The 14,507-nt window shown below is 42.4% G+C and overlaps 2 protein-coding genes across 3 annotated transcripts; one reads left to right on the top strand and one right to left on the bottom strand.

Annotated features, from left to right (window-relative positions):
- Nucleotides 1-6,868: 6,868 nt before the first annotated feature.
- LOC138528304 (uncharacterized) lies at nucleotides 6,869-9,700 on the bottom strand. Of its 2 annotated transcripts, none has more exons than XM_069639778.1 (2): nucleotides 7,141-9,700; nucleotides 6,869-7,053 (listed from the first exon to the last, which is right to left on the bottom strand). In XM_069639778.1, the coding sequence occupies exon 1, from the start codon at nucleotides 9,383-9,385 to the stop codon at nucleotides 8,090-8,092; it is 1,296 nt and encodes a 431-aa protein (XP_069495879.1). In that variant the 5' UTR covers nucleotides 9,386-9,700; the 3' UTR covers nucleotides 6,869-7,053; nucleotides 7,141-8,089. The 2 variants fall into 2 exon arrangements, with proteins under 2 accessions (XP_069495879.1, XP_069495880.1); XM_069639779.1 differs by having other exon boundaries at nucleotides 6,869-7,215; nucleotides 7,318-9,700.
- Nucleotides 9,701-9,726: 26 nt separating this feature from the next.
- Nucleotides 9,727-12,243, top strand: LOC138528303 (uncharacterized). Its single transcript, XM_069639777.1, has 2 exons — nucleotides 9,727-11,794; nucleotides 11,897-12,243. Exon 1 carries the CDS (start codon nucleotides 9,727-9,729, stop codon nucleotides 11,020-11,022), a length of 1,296 nt encoding a protein of 431 aa, XP_069495878.1. The 3' UTR covers nucleotides 11,023-11,794; nucleotides 11,897-12,243.
- Nucleotides 12,244-14,507: the final 2,264 nt, after the last annotated feature.

The following is a 14,507-nucleotide window of genomic DNA, read 5'->3' as shown; positions in this document are numbered from 1 at the left end:
ACAGACGTTCGTATGGTGGTAATGTGGATTAGCTCTTTGACCTCTGCCATGAGCTTGCTCATAAAATTTCAACCTTGATTGGTTAAGATTTCCTTTGGAAAGCCAACTCTGGAAAAATATGGTAGGAGGAGTTTAAGGATTTGCTGTGTGGTATTGTCTCGCATTGGGAATGCTTCTGGGAATCTAGTGGCATAATCAGCAATTACTAGGAAATATTTGTTGCCTAATCTGGATGTTTCTAGAGGTCCAATAATCTCCATTCCGATTCTGTAAAAAGGCACTTCTATGATTGGTAAGGGATTGAAAGGGGCAGGTAAGGGGACATGTGTGCTAGTTTTTTTATTTATTTCATATGTCTGGATAAAGGTCGGCATGGATACCTGGCCAATAAAACTTCCCACTGATGTGGGCTTGGGTTTTTGTTTGTCCTAAGTGACGCCCGGTAAAATGCAAGTGTGCAATCTCCATACAACCTTCCGGTGGGTCCTGGGGATCAGCAGCTGCGTCTTTATCAATCCGTTGGTTGACATTTCAATCCTATACAGAAATCCCTGCTTTAAGAAGAAAAAAGAGCTCCCTTTTTATTTCCATTTTATCTGGTTTGCTTTCTTGAAAGTGAGGAAATAATGCCTTTTCCAAAATTCCTTAAGCAATCTGATCTCCACGATGTACCTCAAATAGGACTTCGCCATCATTCTGTAAGAGAACCTTTAAGTCTCCTCGGAAGTCTGGGTCAACAATGCCTGCAAAAACGTCTATATCGAACTTCCTTGCTAGGCCAGATTTTTGAGCTAACCTGATGTAACACCCTGGAGGGGGTATCAGAACCAAATTGGTAGGAATCATTCCTCTTTTCCCACGGGGAATGATAGCTTCCCTACTGCTACATATATTGAAACATATCGATTCTTTTGTGGCAACAGAAGGGCTAGAAGCTCGATGACTACGTTTTTAAAATTGTAGAGTTCCCCAATTTGTTTCAATTGTGTCACATCCCACCTCTAGCACCATATTTAAGGAACTCATGGTGGCAACAGTAAAGACAGACACAAGTGATCACAGTTCACGGGTGCTTATTGAACCTTAAAATGGGTGAGATAAATGCCTAATCTAAACCTAAATCTAAGATGAGAGCAAGCTACAACCATCAAATAATAATAAGGCAGTCCTAGTGGCATCTTGTCAAATAAAAAGGGCCTATACTAAAAAAAAACTATTGCCAATCCTTACCACTTAATTACAAAAAGAGTATGGGTTAATGTTCACCAGAAAAGAAAGAAGTGTTCTGGTAAGAAATGAGTCTCCAAACACGTTGCTTGTGAATGATCGGATCCTTTATTAATATCATATGTATAGAAACGACCCCCAGCTAGGAGGCATCAGCTGCTCCCTTATCATCAGCAACTGCGTCTCATCTCCTGCACATTCCCTCACAGAATATTATGATGTTACAGTGGTTCCATGGTTGTCATGTGACCAGGATCATAACAAAGACTACTAGCAAGAACTAATCATCATAAGAGCTATTTACAAGATAAGAAATAAATATATGTGTATAGTGTAGTCATTAATGGTAAGCATGAGAATGAATGAAATATAGTAACTTATCATAATAATTTATCATTCCTAACATCTCCTTTCCTTAATAATAATGAAAGCATGTGATATAAAAATTACTGAAATCTGGAATTCTGAATGAAAAATAACTTATCACACTCAACATTTCTCTTCTCCCTGTAGATCCTGAACACATTAGAAATCACACTCTCACAACCTTCCCTCCATCCCTCCTAAACACCGCCACTCTCTCTTTATTCCATATGCTACCGCCTTTAACCAACACAGAGGAACCTAAATCTTTTACCACCTGCTTAGGTTTAGAACATCTTGAGGCTTCCTTTCTTACTTTGGTAGCTAATTTGATTTTTACCCATTCACCCTCTTTGACCTTGAAATCTCTGCAGCAATTTCTCTCATCATACCTCACTTTGGCCTTGCCACCAGATTCAGCAATTCTCTCTCTTACTTTTTCCAGATCTACATTTACATTCCTGTCTCTCCCCATCCAAACAGGACAGATATGTGAGTTAGGCTTTCTTCCTCGCAACACCTTGAACGGAGATACTCCTGTCATGCTGTGTGGAGCCAACCTGTACTGGAAGGTTCTCTCCATTACTGTCCTTACCCAATCACCACCTGTAGCTACCACAATCCTGACCGCCTCCATGTGCGTTCTATTAAAGGGTTCAACGCAACCGGTGCTCTGGGGATGATATAATGATGTGGTTGACTGTTCTATTCCATACTTGCCAAGAAACTATCTGAACTCTTTAGACACAAGTTGTGATCCATTGTCCGACAGACATTTTTTAGCAAATCCTTCCCTCCAAAATACTTGCTCAAGGAATCTGACAATACTGCTGCTGGATATATCTCTAAACACACAAACCTCTGGCCACTTTGACAACAAATCCACAACTACCAACAAGTAGTTGTTTCTCCCTCCTCCAACATTGAATGGACCCAATAAGTCTAATGCAACTTCATCCCATGGAACATTGGGACATTCACGCGCAACCATGGGTACCTTCTGGACTCTGAGTCCTTTATCACCCTCTATACATTCCATGCAACCCATGACTTGTTCTTCTGCATATTTGTGCACTCCTGGCCACCAAAATTCTGCTCTCACCAAACCTTTTGTTCTTACGACACCTAAATGTCCAACATGAGCTAAATCTACGACAGATTTCCTAATTTTCATTGGAACTACCATCTGATGCCCCCTATACAGATAATTATTCTAGACACACAGTTCATCCTTTACTTTGGCATAAGCACACAAATCATCTTTGTAACTTTTCACTTTACCACTCCTCACTAATGACAAGATTTTTTGATAAACCATATCTTCCACACTAGCCATGTCCCCGTCATTCTTCTTCAGCGTCTCATGGACTTGAAAAATGTCTGCCATATCATCCGAACACCAGTTCTACTCACCAATCTGTGGTTCTTTCTCCACCGACCTAGACAAAGCATCCGCAACCACGTTACTTTGACCACATACATGGCGCATTGAAAACTGTAAACCTTGTAACCCACTTCATGCTCCGCCTTGAAACTCCCTCCAAGTCTCCTTTGGTAAATATTCCAACTAACGGTTCGTGATGGTACAAATTGTAAATTCTCTTCCCCACAAAAATCTTTTACATTTCTCCATGCCCCAAACGCATGCTAATGCTTCCTTCTCCACAACAGAATATCTTGTCTCTGGTCCTTTCAATGATCTAGAAGCAAACGCTACTGTGTGCAATCCCATACCCTTCTCCTGCATGAGGACAGCACCTATGACATAATCGCTAGCATCAACAAAAACTAACGTGCGTTTCCCTTAAAAAATGTTAAGAATTGGTGCATTCACAATAGATTACTTTATCTGCTTAAATTCCCTCCTGCATTCCACATTCCACTTAAACACAACCCCTTTTCGGGTAAGCATCCTCATGTTCCGTGACATCTGAGGCAAACCTTTAATACATTTTCCATAAAATTCTACAAGACCCAAAAATGATAGTATATCTCCTTTTGTTGTAGGAGCCTCCATTCTCTTAATAGCTTCAATAGCTTCTTCTTTAGGTTCAACACCTCCTCCTGAAATTTCATGACCTAAATACACTACTTTATTAGCTTTAAAGGTACATTTCTCCATTGCACAGTAAGACCTGTGTTGTAATCTATGTTATGTTTTAGTGTGGAATTCTACTGCTGTAGAATTCCACACCCTTTTGTTCTACTACTTGTTTACTTATGTGTGCGGGTTCTGATGGTAGTCAGTTGGAGGCCGGTGTAGGAAGGTGGAGTCTGCTGGGGCTCAGGTTGATCAAATAAAAGAGCTTGCCTAAAACCTTACCTGTGTGCTTCGTTACAACACTGGCGACGAGGTGATCAACCTGCAAACCCACGCGCCTTAACCAAGCACCCAGCGGCTCCCTTCCGTGTCCTTCCGCCGTCGGTGTGGGCCTGCTGTCCTGTGGAAGCCATCGTTCTCACCAAACGGCGTCTCTGGGATCCGGGAGATGCCTTCCAGAGCAGACCCTTGTTGGCCCGACGCGGAGACTTGAGGGGCATACCAACGGCGTCTCCGTTAACCAGGAAGTGGAGTTCAGAGCTGACCCCGTAGTATTCCTGGGTTTTCGGATGGACGCGGAGGCTTGAGGGGAATACGAACGGTGTCTCCGCCAACCAGGGGGTGAGGTCTGGAGCGGACCCTGATGGACCTCCCGGACTCAGCTGGACCTGGAGGCTCGGAGGACTGAGGCCCGACGCAGAGAGTTGAAGGGCTGCATGCACGGCATCTCCGTAAACAAGGAAGTGTAGTTCAAAGCTGACCCTGTCGCATTCCTGGGTTTTCGGCTGGACGCAAAGGCTCAGATTACTGTGTTCCCTTTATCGTGGGCCTGCGCTCCCCTGCCCCGGGTAGAGCGCGGTGCCGGCACACTCAGCCCCTCGAGTGTGTCAGGTGAGGACTTCATTTCGAGGCACGTATGACCCTTCGCGCGGCCGCATGCATTTCAGAGAGATTTACTGACACGCCCACTGAGCAGCTCCACATTGCAGATTCAAGCAGCGCTATTGGCCTGCACTCGGAAAGGGAGTGTCTGTGTGCCGATTGAAAGGGGCGTGTCCGTTTCCTTTTAAAGAGTGTTTCTGACACGTACAAATGTTTTAACCCTTGCTGGGCTGCCGGCTATCTTCAATACTGTGTGTTACGTCTGTTCATTACTGACTCTGTGTGTTCATTACTGACTCTTCGTGGACATTGAGCTCCCAGCCCTGGAAGTGTTGCATACAGTGTGATTTGTTCCTCATCCTCAACACAATTAAGGAACTTTGCATTTGTGTTTGTTTAGTCTGCTTACTCATCTGTTCAGTGCCTGCCAGACATGCAGAACAGCAATGCATGCCTCCTGCATTCCTTCCTAACCCTGGCGAGCCTGCAATAGCTTGGGATTTATGGGTAGATACATTTAAGGTGTATCTCAGAGCTGCAGGTGGTCCAAGACTCACAGACGACGATAAGGAGGCGGCCTTGCTAAATTGTTTGGGCACTGAAGGGCTGAGAATTTTCAGACACCTGCCGGGGCCAGAAATACTTGCACCACGTCTCCAGAATGGTGAAGGAGGTGATGCTGGTCAGGATGTAGTACTAGCCTATGAAACTGCCCTCAGTAAATTGGAAGCCCGGTTCGGAAAAAGGGCGAACGTGGTGCTTGAAAGGTACCATTTTTTTTCAAGAGCGCGGGGTGCTGGGGAGAGTATTGACTCTTATATAACTGCCCTTCGTACTTTGATAGCCACCTGTAAGTTCACGGGTCTTATTGATGAGTACATCCATGATCAGGTTATGATGCGGACAAGCAATTCAAGAGTTAGAGAAAGATTGTGGATAGAAAAAGACGCACCCTTGGGGAAAGTCATAGAAATATCCCGGGCCATGGAAGACTCCAGGAAAAGTGTGAGGGAAATGGCAGACAAGGGCGATGTAGTACATGCAGTGATGCCCCGCAAGAATGAAGGTTCTAGAAACAAACTCAAGGACGTCAGAGGGACGTTGGGTTCGAAGGAAATGTGTAAAAGGTGTGGGTGGCGGGGGCATACTGCTGGGTCTAAGGAATGTCCTGCATCAAATGTAGAATGTAGAAAGTGCAAAGGGAGGGGACATTATGCCCGCATGTGCAAGAGTGTTGTTCCCAACAGAGAGTCAGTGAGAATGGTTGATGCGGTCAGTGAGGATGATGATGTTACCGTGGTTGGATATGTTGGCTGTTCCCAAGTTGATAGTGTGGATGCCAAGGAAGGGTTACTGTTGAGTGTCGGTCTGGGCAGGAAAAGTGCCTGGGCCACCCTGACAATAAATGGGTTGCCACTAGAGTTGATGGTGGACACAGGATCCCACTATACAATGATTTCTCCAGAACTATATATGTCAAAATTCCAAAAGAAAGTCACTGATTTATCTCCATCCGACATTAAGCCATGTGCCTATGGTCGTGTCCCTATCAAGGTTTTGGGTTTTGAGTGGGTTACTATAGAATTTTAGGGACGCAGGACCCGAGGTAAACTCTATGTGGCTCCCAAGGGGGATCCGGTTGCTGGATGGGACGAGCAGGCTGCTTTAGATATTGAGATACGCCCTGGAAAAGCAGTTCCCGTATTGATTGTGAGTGACAATGACGGCAGTGGTGCTGTTTTGTCTGGTTTGGCTGTGCCTTTGACTGCAGAGGAGCTCGAAGTTAAATTTCCCACGGTATTTACCTCCATTGCTTTTATCACTAGTGGAACAAGCCGCACAATCCTTGACAACAGCTTCCACATCTTCATCCATCCTGGGCCACCAGTACACATCTCTTAGCCTTCTTTTGGTCATAGATCTTCCCAGATGCCCCTCATGCGCAAGGGTCACTAACCTAATATTTGTGTTGCCTAGCGCACACCTAGGTTTAAGGTTTTTTTACAGGATTTGTTGAAAATTTACGGGGTGCCGGGGAGAATAACAACCTTGACACTGGGTTGTTTTAACCTATGTAAATCCAACAGATTGTCCACAAGATTGTGGAACTCTCCCGTCCCCTGCACACCCTTTATACTGTAGAAACAGTCAATATTTCTATACAATGGTAATATTCAGTTTCTTTCAGAAAAAAGAAGAAATTAATGAGAGAAGCTAATTCATGACACTATTATAATAAAACAGAATGATGGGGACCATCGGTTTTAATTGAATTTTAAATTAATTGTTATAGATATGAATTTCAATTCATTCATCATCCAGTCTTTGTAAACATAATAACATGAATGTGTTCATTTTGAGGTTACATTCAATATTATAATACAAGGGCATACAAGGTACTCATCACACTTTCTATACAATAGGCTTTTCACATGGTATATCCACAGAAAGTAATGATGAATATTTTCTCGACGCGTTTCGGGGTGTCCCCTTCTTCAGGAGTTGATAGCCCTCTTCATTGCCGTTAATCTTTGTTTCGTCTATAATGTATGATACAATGATCAAATTTTAGATTCTCACTGATAACTGTCATTTAACTCTTGGGAGAAATTTTTAATAATAATCACCTGGATGTTCAATGTGGAATATCCTAACTGGATTTATTATCAATAGCAATATCAGCCCAATAATGGTTATTCAACCTGTAGATGTGATAAAAAGACAATAGGGAAAGCTCAATTAAAAACGGGATCTTAATTCATGAAGGAAAATCTAGTCATGTAATATCTAAGAAAAAATATTACCTTTCGGTATTTCTGTAAAAAGCTACTACATCCATGGAATGGGTCGCTGTGGTATGTAGAGAGTCCTCAGGTACGGAGGTAGTGCAGTAATGGGCGATTCCTCCACTCGTGTCTGTAAAAACACGTATATATACTATATTAGATACACGAAAACAATGGGGTGGGATCATTCTGTGGAGAGTATTCTGTGAAGGCCTCTAGGCTCATGATATGCAATTGGGGAGCTGTTTACAAAGGATTCTCTTACCTCCTTCCTGAGAAGATGGCCGGTGCTGTAGCTCGAACCGTTCTACACGGTTTTCGCTAAAGATGGCCACTATTTACATTATGACGTCATCACGTCGAAGCGTGACGACGTCACTATGTTTAGAACGTCAGCGTGTGACGGGAAAACAGACGTCATACGGACATATTTTAGAAAACAATGTGTAATTAACCAATAGTATATAGGTGTATATCTATACTGGTGCAGGGAGTTTGAGTCAAATGAAATAAAGGTGAAAAGAGTCGAAAGATAAATGTGAGGAGTGTCTCATGTAACTTCTGGGAAATCTATTGTTTACCACGGACAAAAGTTAATCGAATATTGGACATCCGTGTGTTTACTATTTCAAGAGAAGCATGCTCACATTCTATGGTCTGTAACTTAATACATCCTATGTCAGTAAAAAATCATCCTAAGTGAACTGAACAAATTCAAAAATGTATTTAACAGCAATTGATATTGTATCCACACTGGGTTTCTGATTGGGTCAGGGGAAACAGTATTTAGTTACAAAAATGAGGCTAAACTGTAATCTTCGTTCATCCCATTGGGAGCTAGACTGTTTAGTCTCTCTATCCAGAAGATTTCCCTCTGGTTCATACGTCTGGCATGATTGCCACCTCTTGGGGCTCTGTTCACAATTTCCAAAATCACAACCTTTAGTTGAGAAATATTATGTTTCTTTATGGAAAAATGTCTTGCTACAGGTGAGTTAACACTGTTGGTACGTATGTTACTTTTGTGTTCATTCCAGCGCTCCTTGGCTTTCCTTTGTGTCTGTCCAACATAGTAAATGCCGCATGGGCAGCTTAAACCATAAATGATTGATTTCGTGTCACAAGTGGCAAAATCCTTTAGTGGGATTTTTTGGCCATTTGATGGGTGTCTTACATAGCTTCCCTTCATTATGTTGTTACAATTGCCACAACTGAGACAGGCAAACGTACCTATTTTCCTCTTGGTGAGGGTTCTTTGATTGTCCACTCTCGGTCTTTCTGCTTTAACTAGGCTATCCCTGAAGTTCCGACCCCTCTTGTAGGCGATTATGGGTGGTTCAGGAAATAGTCTCTTTAGTTGTGGATCCAATTTGATTATACCCCAGTTCTTCTTGATCATCCTTGTTATGTGATGACTCTGTGCTGAATATCTTAAAGCGTAGAGAAATGGGATCTCCTTAGATCTATTTCTTGATATACGGAGGTCTTTCCTCTCCAATGTGAGTGTTTTTTCTTCTGCTTTCTTGATGATAGACTCTGGATAGCCTCTTTCCTTGTATCTTTGTGTCATCAATAGGTTTTCATTCCTCAGGGTGTCAGTTGTTGAGATAATTCTCTTTAGTCTAAGGAATTGACTGTAGGGCAAATTATTCTTTAAATGCGTCGGATGATGGCTCCTGAAGTGTAACGTGTTGTTAACATCGGTGGGTTTGTGATAAATATTGGTGATTATCCCATCTTCCCCAATCTCTAGTTCAACGTCCAAAAAATGTAGTTTAGGGGTTCCAATTTCCATCGTGAATTTGATTCTGTCGTGGCCTGAATTGATGTATTTTAGGAATTCCTCTAGTTCGTGATGTTGTCCTCTCCAAATGACGAAAACATCGTCAATGTATCTTTTCCAGGTGATGATTTTTTTGCTAAATTTTGTTGGTATCAAAATCCATTTCATCTCCAAATGGTACATGAATAGATTAGCATAGGCTGGGGCCATTGCTGACCCCATTGAAGTTCCTGATGCTTGTAAATAGTACTGCGTCCTGTATCTGAAATAGTTGTTAATGAGTATAATTTTGCTTAATTTCATTAGGAAGGTTTTGTTTGCTTCACATTCATTTCTTAGTAGACACCATTCGAGTGCTTCCAAACCGTCTTGATGTGGGATGCATGTATATAGACTCTGTACATCAAACGAAACCAGTAGATCATTTCTGTTAATATCTGTTAAGGTGTCTAGGTGATTGAGAAAATCTGTGGTATCTTTAAGATATGTTGTGGTTGTTTGGACTATGGGTTGTAATGCCTTGTCCACATAAACTGCTAGTGGGTTGAAGATACTATCAGTTCCCGCAACAATCGGTCTGAGGGGGGGTTTTGTCAAGTTCTTATGTATTTTTGGCAGTCCATAGAAGATTTTCTTTCTTCCTAATGAAATTAAGCAAAATTATACTCATTAACAACTATTTCAGATACAGGACGCAGTACTATTTACAAGCATCAGGAACTTCAATGGGGTCAGCAATGGCCCCAGCCTATGCTAATCTATTCATGTACCATTTGGAGATGAAATGGATTTTGATACCAACAAAATTTAGCAAAAAAATCATCACCTGGAAAAGATACATTGACGATGTTTTCGTCATTTGGAGAGGACAACATCACGAACTAGAGGAATTCCTAAAATACATCAATTCAGGCCACGACAGAATCAAATTCACGATGGAAATTGGAACCCCTAAACTACATTTTTTGGACGTTGAACTAGAGATTGGGGAAGATGGGATAATCACCAATATTTATCACAAACCCACCGATGTTAACAACACGTTACACTTCAGGAGCCATCATCCGACGCATTTAAAGAATAATTTGCCCTACAGTCAATTCCTTAGACTAAAGAGAATTATCTCAACAACTGACACCCTGAGGAATGAAAACCTATTGATGACACAAAGATACAAGGAAAGAGGCTATCCAGAGTCTATCATCAAGAAAGCAGAAGAAAAAACACTCACATTGGAGAGGAAAGACCTCCGTATATCAAGAAATAGATCTAAGGAGATCCCATTTCTCTACGCTTTAAGATATTCAGCACAGAGTCATCACATAACAAGGATGATCAAGAAGAACTGGGGTATAATCAAATTGGATCCACAACTAAAGAGACTATTTCCTGAACCACCCATAATCGCCTACAAGAGGGGTCGGAACTTCAGGGATAGCCTAGTTAAAGCAGAAAGACCGAGAGTGGACAATCAAAGAACCCTCACCAAGAGGAAAATAGGTACGTTTGCCTGTCTCAGTTGTGGCAATTGTAACAACATAATGAAGGGAAGCTATGTAAGACACCCATCAAATGGCCAAAAAATCCCACTAAAGGATTTTGCCACTTGTGACACGAAATCAATCATTTATGGTTTAAGCTGCCCATGCGGCATTTACTATGTTGGACAGACACAAAGGAAAGCCAAGGAGCGCTGGAATGAACACAAAAGTAACATACGTACCAACAGTGTTAACTCACCTGTAGCAAGACATTTTTCCATAAAGAAACATAATATTTCTCAACTAAAGGTTGTGATTTTGGAAATTGTGAACAGAGCCCCAAGAGGTGGCAATCATGCCAGACGTATGAACCAGAGGGAAATCTTCTGGATAGAGAGACTAAACAGTCTAGCTCCCAATGGGATGAACGAAGATTACAGTTTAGCCTCATTTTTGTAACTAAATACTGTTTCCCCTGACCCAATCAGAAACCCAGTGTGGATACAATATCAATTGCTGTTAAATACATTTTTGAATTTGTTCAGTTCACTTAGGATGATTTTTTACTGACATAGGATGTATTAAGTTACAGACCATAGAATGTGAGCATGCTTCTCTTGAAATAGTAAACACACGGATGTCCAATATTCGATTAACTTTTGTCCGTGGTAAACAATAGATTTCCCAGAAGTTACATGAGACACTCCTCACATTTATCTTTCGACTCTTTTCACCTTTATTTCATTTGACTCAAACTCCCTGCACCAGTATAGATATACACCTATATACTATTGGTTAATTACACATTGTTTTCTAAAATATGTCCGTATGACGTCTGTTTTCCCGTCACACGCTGACGTTCTAAACATAGTGACGTCGTCACGCTTCGACGTGATGACGTCATAATGTAAATAGTGGCCATCTTTAGCGAAAACCGTGTAGAACGGTTCGAGCTACAGCACCGGCCATCTTCTCAGGAAGGAGGTAAGAGAATCCTTTGTAAACAGCTCCCCAATTGCATATCATGAGCCTAGAGGCCTTCACAGAATACTCTCCACAGAATGATCCCACCCCATTGTTTTCGTGTATCTAATATAGTATATATACGTGTTTTTACAGACACGAGTGGAGGAATCGCCCATTACTGCACTACCTCCGTACCTGAGGACTCTCTACATACCACAGCGACCCATTCCATGGATGTAGTAGCTTTTTACAGAAATACCGAAAGGTAATATTTTTTCTTAGATATTACATGACTAGATTTTCCTTCATGAATTAAGATCCCGTTTTTAATTGAGCTTTCCCTATTGTCTTTTTATCACATCTACAGGTTGAATAACCATTATTGGGCTGATATTGCTATTGATAATAAATCCAGTTAGGATATTCCACATTGAACATCCAGGTGATTATTATTAAAAATTTCTCCCAAGAGTTAAATGACAGTTATCAGTGAGAATCTAAAATTTGATCATTGTATCATACATTATAGACGAAACAAAGATTAACGGCAATGAAGAGGGCTATCAACTCCTGAAGAAGGGGACACCCCGAAACGCGTCGAGAAAATATTCATCATTACTTTCTGTGGATATACCATGTGAAAAGCCTATTGTATAGAAAGTGTGATGAGTACCTTGTATGCCCTTGTATTATAATATTGAATGTAACCTCAAAATGAACACATTCATGTTATTATGTTTACAAAGACTGGATGATGAATGAATTGAAATTCATATCTATAACAATTAATTTAAAATTCAATTAAAACCGATGGTCCCCATCATTCTGTTTTATTATAATAGTGTCATGAATTAGCTTCTCTCATTAATTTCTTCTTTTTTCTGAAAGAAACTGAATATTACCATTGTATAGAAATATTGACTGTTTCTACAGTATAAAGGGTGTGCAGGGGACGGGAGAGTTCCACAATCTTGTGGACAATCTGTTGGATTTACAAGGGTCACTAACCTCCCTTTAAGTGACTCTGGTGGAATCAGTCTCAAACCCTTGGCCACACCCCAAGGACCCTCTGACAATTCATGCCACAGATGGCCATAAAGCTTACATAAGGCCTCACTCTGACTCCATTCCTGAGAGAAGTCTTGATGTCCACCAACACCGGGTCTCGAGAGCATTCCTCACTCCACACTTGTTCTCCAACTGCTGGTGCAATACCTGCAATTAAAGTATGTTCATCATCCGGTACCACCTGCGTGTCCTCAAAACTGCCAGAATACGGGAAGCGCGATAGACAATCCGGGACGGCATTCCTCTCACCCAGAACATACTCAACTGTGAAGTTAAATTCACCTATGTCGGCCATCCATCTCATTATCCTAGATGAGGCCTGTGATAGCCCCTTAGTTGTTAAAACATGAACTAAAGGTTTGTGGTCAGTATGCATGATATATTCAACACCCCATAGGAAAGTCCTAAAATGTTTTGAGGCCCATACTGCCACCAACGCCTCCCTTTTGATTACCGCATACCTTTGCTCCGCATCCTTGAAGACCCTAGATGCAAAGGCCACAGGGCGGAATACACCGCCATCCTTCTCCTCAAGTACAGCTCCCACACCATACTCACTTGCATCGACTGTCAACACAGTTTTCCTGGAAGGACAAAGGAACCTAAGGAAGGAGCTAAATCAACTTCCCTTTTCAAACTCTCAAACTCTCTCTGACATTAGTCAGACCATACAAAATGAGCACCTTTCCTGAACAAGGCCCTCATTCCAACGGTCTTGTCCGCATAAGATGATATAAACCGGCTGTAATACTCAGCCAAACCCATGAAGGTCCTCAGCTGTTCCTTAATGCTAGGAGAGGGGGCTTCACATAGAACATTAACCAAATCATCCTTAGGATGTATGCCCTTGGCATCCAACGTATGTCCCAGGTAAGTCACACGAGACACTCCTACCTTGCACTTGCTCAGTTTAACAGTCAGACCACTCTTTTTGAGCACTTCCATCACTCTCACGTCCCTACTGTCGTGCTCTTCACGAGATTCACCCCAAACCAAAATGTCACCTTGAAAACATTCTATACCCCGGATACCAGCGAATAGCTTCTGCCTAACTCTCTGGAACACAGTGGAGGCAGATGCCAACCTGAAAGGTATTCTACAAAAGCGGAACGCTCCAAAAGGCGTGACAACGGAAGTGAGGGGGTGCGACTCAACATGCAGGTCTATTTGGTTGTATGCCGATGAGAGGTCAAAGGTGGAAAACCACAAAGCTCCACTAACCAAGGAAAGCATCTCATTGATGTTCGGCAGCAGATGTCTATCAACCCAGATCTTAGAGTTCAGATCTCTCAGGTCTACACACATCCTCAAGTTGCCATCTGCTTAACGTGCCAGGACTACCGGGGCCAACCATTCCGAACACTCCACCTCCTGAATGATTCCTGCCTCAGTGAGCTTAGCAAGCTCTGCCTTCAAGGCATCCCGTGCCATTATAGACACCCTCCTAACTTTATGGACACTGGGAATAGCACCCAGTTTAAGAATTATTTTGTGCGCGAAACCCTTCAACTTGCCTAATTTATCTATTCCTGAGAATGTGTGGTCTAAGGTGGCAATCGATATAATGGGTCCCATGGAAGGTTTGGGTGGTGGCCTCAGGTGTCATGATGCCTACCTCTAAGGAGCCAGGCCGGGCCCAGCAACCCCAGAGGCAGACATCATTTTCCCCAGGGAAGTCTCAGCGGGCCCAAGTCGGGGCCCTTTGGACTCAGTCCTGGCGCCTTAGGCGCCAGGCTCATAGCGGACCCCAGTCCTGGCGCCTTAGGCGCCAGGCTCATAGAAGAGGATATGTGTTTAAGTGCTTGGGTGCACACTTACCTGATGCAGACCTTGCTGCTTCATCCAGGCCCTCTTGAGGCCTGAATGGGACTACTTAACCTGTAGGACTACTTCACCACCCGGGTGTGGTC

This window comes from Ambystoma mexicanum, chromosome 7q, assembly GCF_040938575.1.
Source record: "Ambystoma mexicanum isolate Mex_15411 chromosome 7q, UKY_AmexF1_1, whole genome shotgun sequence".
NCBI lineage: Eukaryota > Metazoa > Chordata > Amphibia > Caudata > Ambystomatidae > Ambystoma > Ambystoma mexicanum.
Note: the sequence above shows the minus strand (reverse complement) of the source record. Positions and strands in the feature narration are given on the sequence as shown.